Source organism: Apium graveolens, chromosome 9, assembly GCF_009905375.1.
Source record: "Apium graveolens cultivar Ventura chromosome 9, ASM990537v1, whole genome shotgun sequence".
Classification (NCBI taxonomy): domain Eukaryota; kingdom Viridiplantae; phylum Streptophyta; class Magnoliopsida; order Apiales; family Apiaceae; genus Apium; species Apium graveolens.
The window spans coordinates 267,427,404-267,434,434 of record NC_133655.1 but is presented as its reverse complement, the minus strand read 5'-3'; the positions used below and the strand labels follow the sequence as shown (position 1 = coordinate 267,434,434).

At 37.1% G+C, this 7,031-nt stretch overlaps 2 protein-coding genes across 2 annotated transcripts; one reads left to right on the top strand and one right to left on the bottom strand.

Annotated features, from left to right (window-relative positions):
- Nucleotides 1-4,535, top strand: LOC141686899 (histidine kinase CKI1). The gene is made up of 6 exons (XM_074491992.1): nucleotides 1-100; nucleotides 690-923; nucleotides 1,184-1,843; nucleotides 1,931-2,303; nucleotides 2,384-4,071; nucleotides 4,167-4,535. The coding sequence occupies exons 1-6, from the start codon at nucleotides 14-16 to the stop codon at nucleotides 4,374-4,376; spliced, it is 3,252 nt and encodes a 1,083-aa protein (XP_074348093.1). The 5' UTR covers nucleotides 1-13; the 3' UTR covers nucleotides 4,377-4,535.
- Nucleotides 4,536-5,507: 972 nt separating this feature from the next.
- LOC141686894 (bZIP transcription factor 53) lies at nucleotides 5,508-6,737 on the bottom strand. The gene is made up of 2 exons (XM_074491987.1): nucleotides 6,610-6,737; nucleotides 5,508-6,479 (listed from the first exon to the last, which is right to left on the bottom strand). The coding sequence occupies exon 2, from the start codon at nucleotides 6,128-6,130 to the stop codon at nucleotides 5,687-5,689; it is 444 nt and encodes a 147-aa protein (XP_074348088.1). The 5' UTR covers nucleotides 6,131-6,479; nucleotides 6,610-6,737; the 3' UTR covers nucleotides 5,508-5,686.
- Between the last annotated feature and the right edge of the window lie 294 nt (nucleotides 6,738-7,031).

Genomic DNA, 7,031 nt, shown 5'->3' with positions numbered 1-7,031 from the left:
AATTTTATTTTTAATGGCAGCACAGAGAAGACATTGTTCAAGAACAATGAAGCTGAAAAATTCCATAGTGCTGAGTCATTTTGGTGTGCTCAGTGTTGTGGTACTTTCTCTTTGCAAATAGATAAAATTATATTTTTCGTTTGATTGTGTCTTTCATGTTTAGGAGAACTTCTCCAAATTATTGTCTTTCATGTTTTAGAAAACTGCTATTTCTTGATACAAATGATTGTTTCTTTCATGTTTCGGAGAACTTCTATTTCTTGATTCGTAATTAGTTTGGCAGGGTAAAGACCTAAGGACAATTAACATGTATACCATGCTAACTTATGTGCATCGAAACTCGAAAAATCAACGTGGAGTTGAAGAGTGGATCACCAAGATCGATTCTGGGAGCAATATTAAACTATAATTTTGGAATTGAAATTCTAATATGTTAGGGTTGTTTCGACTCCAAGGCAGGTCAAAAGAGTTTTGTTATCAATCCAAGGACATCAATTTTAGTTATGGTCAATTACTTTTGTATACATACAATTAATTTGAATACAAACGTAGTGTTTATGCAATATTTTTTTATTTATTTTGAACACACTACAATGTAAGTCAAAGATTTGCTTAAACTATGAATCTTTGTCTGTCTGCAAGTTTGTGGCGTGATTAGAAGGATGTAATAACATGAATATGGTAAACAGGTATATGTGGTGCTGGTGCTTCCGACTGTGGCATTCCTACTACAGATCATTAAGAACAGGACAACTGGGGATCTAGAAAGAATTTCTCAGAGTTTGAATCAAGAAATAATGTCAGAGATTGAAAGCAAAGCTGGATTGTTGGCTCCATTGAGTTCATCAGCTACGAACCTTGCAAGAATTTTAAGCACATCAGTGAACCAAACTAAGATTTCATTTCCTGTGATTGAATCAGAGGTACTCCTACTAATGCCTGCAGCAAAAAGTTGTGGTTACAAAAAAGAACAGTAGAAATGGATCAATGATGCTACTTACCTGTTAAGCTACTTTGAATTAACAATACACAGTTATATACAAATACGCATAATGTAGTATGTAGACGTGGAAGTTTATGTTATGTACCCGAGTTTACACACAACTGACGTCTATGTTAAGCAAAAAACAGCATAGTTATACTGAGAGTTTTTGTGTTTTTTGTGAGTTCTTTCCAAATGCAGGTGGCTCCTCTGCTGTTTCAAGCATTTATAACTATTCCATATCTTTCACAAGTTTCATTTATTGGAACGGATGGCTCATTCTTCTCATACTACAGCGGAGAAAAACAACAGCCTCTTGCTGTGTATTCTAACTCGTCATCGCCTATCAACCAAAAGAACTCAACAAAGTACACCTGGTACACTCAGCCAGTCAGTCAAAACACTGGAAAGCCATATGGAGAAGCTGCGATTACTTCTCCAAGTATCACTAATGCAAGTACAAAAAGATTTGCTTCGCTAGGAACATCATGGAATGATTCCCAAGATCTTCACTTCCTTAATACAGCTTCTTTGGATGGAAGAGGAACCATATCTCTTGGTTTTCGTGTGAAACCACTCCTCAAGTTCTTATCCAGTTTTTATGGTGATAGTGGCAGTTTATACTTGGCTACAAAAGATGGAATAGTCCTACTAGAAGGGACGATTCCATACACTCGCATGGTCATAAAGAGCAATTCAGTCTCAATCCAGCTAATGAATTCAAATGGTGCTCTAGTAGGTCAAGTTGGCAATGTTACATGTCAACAGAATGACAGCACTATGGAGGCATCAAATTTTAACATTCGGGGAACCAAGTATTCGTTACTCTGTTCACCCCTAGAAATTGTAGGAGTGGAATTGGTATGTGTTCCCTTCCCCTCTTTCTGAAACATTTCTCTCCCTATATGCAATGTGATCACGGGTATACATTTTATTGTTCAATTGTAGGTTTATATATTGGCTATACCATATAAAAGACCACAGAGCTTTGTGCACAGCTTCAATAATGTGCTTGTTGCTGTACTGCTTATAATAGCTGCTATATCTATTACTATAATTTATCTTCTGCTTCTAATTGCTGGCGGGGAAAGGACAAAGATGAAGTTACGTGCTGCTCTAATACAACAAATGGAAGCCAGCCAACAAGCTGAAAGGAAGAATATGAATAAGAGCCATGCTTTGGCCCGTGCAAGCCACGACGTCCGTGCTTCACTAGCAGGCATGTCGGGTTTGATAGAGTTATGTCACGAGTTGGTAGATCCTAGATCCGAATTGAAGGCAAATTTAGTACAAATGGAAGCTTGTACAAAGGACCTACTAGGTAAGGTGCATGGTCAGTCGTTTACTAGTAACATAAAAACACACTTGCTCATATTATCTTTGTGTGTGTACAATATGCAGGTATTTTGAATACAATTCTGGATACCAGTAAGATTGAGTCTGGGAAAATACAACTAGAAGAAGAAGATTTTGATGTGGCACAATTACTTGAAGATGTAGCTGATTTGTTTTATTCGGTAGCCATGAAGAAGGGTGTAGATGTGGTGTTGGATCTCTGCGATGGCTCCGTTACAAATTTTTCCCATGTTAAAGGAGATAGAGGGAAGCTGAAACAGATACTCTGTAACTTAGTAAGCAATGCTGTCAAGTTCACCTCAGAGGGGCATGTCTCAATAAGAGCTTATGCCAGGAAACCAACTTTTGATGATTCGATACTAACCAACAGTAAAAGTACTCTACTAACTTGGTTTTCTTTCTTGTACTCTAAAGAAGATAAAGCATGTGATGACTATGAAACTAAAAAATCTCTCCAAAGAGATGAAAATTGCATGGAGTTTATATTTGAGGTAGATGATACAGGAAAGGGAATTCCCAAAGAGAAGGCAAAATCGGTCTTTGAGGACTATGTTCAAGTTAAGGAGACAGCTGATGGACAAGAAGGCACTGGTTTGGGGCTTAATATTGTTCAAGCTCTTGTACGTCTAATGGGAGGGGAGATAGTAATTAAAGATAAAGAAGTTGGCAGAAGAGGAACCTGCTTCAAGTTCAATACTTACCTCACTCTATGCAAGACCAACGGCATAACTGGTAATGCAAGAGAATATGACCTTGAGTCATATGGTGGCTATGGATCTGGTGGATCTGATCAGTCTTTAGAACAAACCCTTTTAAGGCATGGCCCAGAGATGGAAGGAACCCTAGTTGTTCTTTTTATCCAGAGCGAAGAAAGGCGCAAGGTTACTAAGAAATCTTTGGGACAGCTAGGATTTAGAGTTTTGGCTGTAAAGAACTATGAACAGTTTTCTAGTTCTCTGAAAGTTGTCAAGAAGAAGCTCTTACGTACTTGGAGTAGTTCATCAGAAAGATCTGACCTAAGCTCAAAAAGTGACTGTATAAGAACACCAACACCACGCAGTTCTACCACTCAGAAGACGAAAACTGTAAGTACATTAAAATATGTTATGATTGTGATAGATACAGATGGAGGATCATTTCGTGAACTCAGCAAGGCTGTGGCTGAATTTAGAAAAGGCCATTGCAGTATTTCCAGCAGGATTGTTTGGCTAGATAAACCAGGAGCTCGAAATATTCACTTTCAAGGCCTTGATACGGATAAACTCCCTCCAAATGATCTGATTATATTTAAGCCATTTCATGGATCTCGCTTATATCAGATTTTTCCAGAGTATCATGCACAAATACACAAATTTTCAGCACCTGAGGAAAATAAAATCACCTCATCAATTCCAAAGCTACCCTCAGAACCCAATGCTACTAGTGCTAAAACAGTGATAACCTCATCACATGACTCTTCCGCTAAAAGTATCCCTAAACTTCAAGGAGGTATCAAAGAGCTGGGTGGGCCAGGAAATGAGAAACCTTTGGGCGGGAAGAAAGTCTTGGTGGCAGAAGATGACATAGTGTTGAGGAAAATAGCATGTTCTGTTATTTCTAAACTTGGAGCAAGTGTCGAAATTTGTATGAATGGGAAAGAGGCTCTGGAACTTGTTTGCCTAAGTCTGAATAATCTAAGGACACAAAAAACTTCTGACGTCCTACCTTACAATTACATTTTCATGGATTGCCAGGTAGATGGTCTGAAATATGATTTTGTTGAATATGCATTCTCATCTTCAGTCTCTTGTTATCGCAATGCATGAAATAATGTTATTTTATGTTGTAGATGCCAATTATGAATGGTTTTGAAGCAACGAGACGCATCCGAGAAGAAGAGAAACGCCATGGCATTCACATACCAATAATAGCTTTAAGCGCACACACAAGTGATCCAGAAATAAAGATGATGATTGAAGCTGGAATGGATCATCATATTCCAAAACCAGTGAACCCAACAAAGCTGCTGCAAGTTATTATGGACATCCATGCAAGATGAAAGCCACATCACAAGTCATTTGTAGTTTCTGGATGGTCCATTTTTCGAAAATTTTCATTACCTCAGCTCTGCACATCAAACTTTTGTCCATTTCGCCTGTACTAGTGAAGCTTGTTTATGTAATGCGCTTAAGTAAATAAAGGCGTGGACAATTTTATCTTTGAACTATAAACTTGAAGTTGATTAATCTCACCAATGGCTATAGTATCAGCGGTCCATAGTTATTAAGCCGATTGTCAAGGAAAACATTTTAAAGAGGTTTTCTCATTAATTATTATGGTAGCACAGCTCACGTAAACCATTAAATCACACAGTTGTCTGTGTATATAGATGGAGGGGTGTGTATATAGATAGAGGGGTTACCAACCTTCAAATGAAATCGGCGAGACCGGAATCCATGCCTCTTTCCTGAGCAATAGACATTGATGAGGTGAATGATATTTTGGATGACAAATTTAGGCTCTGGCCAGCTTATTGCCAAATCAAGAACGCAGAAATACGGTAGCCTACACCGCTTCATAACTGACTGACTCAACCAGAAAATGTGCATTTTTATCGACATTAAAGAGGAATAGTATAATTTTGTAACTGATCGGTGAAAATAAATCAATAACTCAAATAAGCGGATGGCTCAAATGACTCCATTTTGGAGGTTGTTTACAGGGGCATGGCACTATGGGATGCCTGTGGGAGCTTCAAACAATGAAGAAAGAGCAAGTAATGTATGCTAACACTTGTCAAAAATGTGTTAAATACCAGAAATATGAATTGTTGTTTCAAATCTGCTTATACAAGACCAAAGATATACGATAATTATCTAGAAATGAAGCTGGATCATGAATATTTGACAGACAACGTTATATGATAACAGTACCGAATTGAAACTCGATTATAAATATTTAATGAAACATGGCCCTTGGCATCATCTGCAATGCAATAACAAAAACAAAACTAATACAGAATCATAGCCAGACACCTCAGATTTAAGGTTCTGCCAGACAAGAACATTGTGCAAAGTTTCCTTGACCTTCCCATTACTCGAGAATGATAGTAGACTAACTAAATTACCAACATAAAACATTTCATAATACGATGTATAAAACAAAAAAAAAAGAGTAAAACCATCCAATATCAAGCAAAACTAAACCATCAAATATTTAGAAACTAGCCTCCTTAATACAATAATCAAACGAAGTTCATGACATCCTAACATGATGCATTAACATCTCATCACACTTATTATCAACACTGATAGAAATCAATAAACATAAGCAATGGAACCATATAGCAACAGCATCCAGCACCTCCATTCAAAAGTTGAACATATTAGCAGACGTCATGATCGGTTGTGCTGGACAAGGAAGCTGCCACGGTTCCATCAAAATATCCGGCACCTGAGGAATATCCATAGCAAGCCCACTCACCTCCTCCACAATATGCAACACCGAGTTGAGCGAGTGCAGCCTATCAGTCAACTCCGAAAGCTGAGCTCTCAACACATTGTTCTCCGACACAACTCCGACAAACTTATCTGTTGCTTCATTAATCTTCTCAGAAACAACCTTATTTTGGCTCTGCAACTGATTCACTTCCGCAATCAGTTTATCAACATGCTGCTGCTTCTTCATACGGGACCTCCTCGCCGACTCCCTATTGGAAATCATCCTCTTCCTCTTCTTCTCATCAAACGTCGCATATCGCAAATCACCATCAGACCCCGAACTAACTTGATTCTGATTTTGCATAGATGCCATTTCTATCCTAACTAGCTAATCTCTTTTTTATAACAATCCCGGGTCGGGTCGGGTCAGGTCAAATAAACAGTTCTTTGGGTAAAAAAAAATTAAAATTAGGGTTTTGAATTAAAAAAAATTGGGGATTTGTCAGGTGAGGCTAATCAACGAAAAGACATAGAACCAATAGAGATAAACAACGGAGAATGAGTGAAGAATACGAATACGACGCATGAAAATCATCGGATCATTAGACGTAACATCCAGATCATCGAATTAAACAGATCGGGCAAATACTTATAAACAATTTTACAAAGCAAAGTTAAAAACAAAGCTAATCGGTGTCCTGCGAAGAGATTCACGGTAATATCTGTAAGATTAACAGAACATAATTAGATCAATTAATACACAAACATGAATATAAGCATAAGACATAAACATAATAAATAAAACATAGTAAAAAACTGAAATGAAAGAGAGAGCGAGGGAGAGAAACTTACAAGTGATTGAACAAAAAGCGAAGGAAAGAAGCTAATGTAAGAGATAGGATGGGGCTTTTATAGCCAAGTTTACAGCTCTTTACCACTCAATTTATTGTATTTTATTTATTGTAATTTTTTCATTTTTGCTTTCTTTTAGCATCATTCTAGAATATTCACTTTCGTATTTATATAATAAATCCGGGACCCACTAAAAATATGATTATTTACACCCATGGCCGAAGATTTTCATACTTAATTACATAAAATGCCATTCAAATACTTATTTACATAAAATGCCATTCAAATAAGTACAAAAACAAAATTTCTACTTACTTTACGAAGAAAAAGAACCCCCACGCCGCCTACATACAATACATAAAAAATGCATATTTTTTAATAATTCAAATTTTCAAACATTCATCGAAATTTCATCTATATAT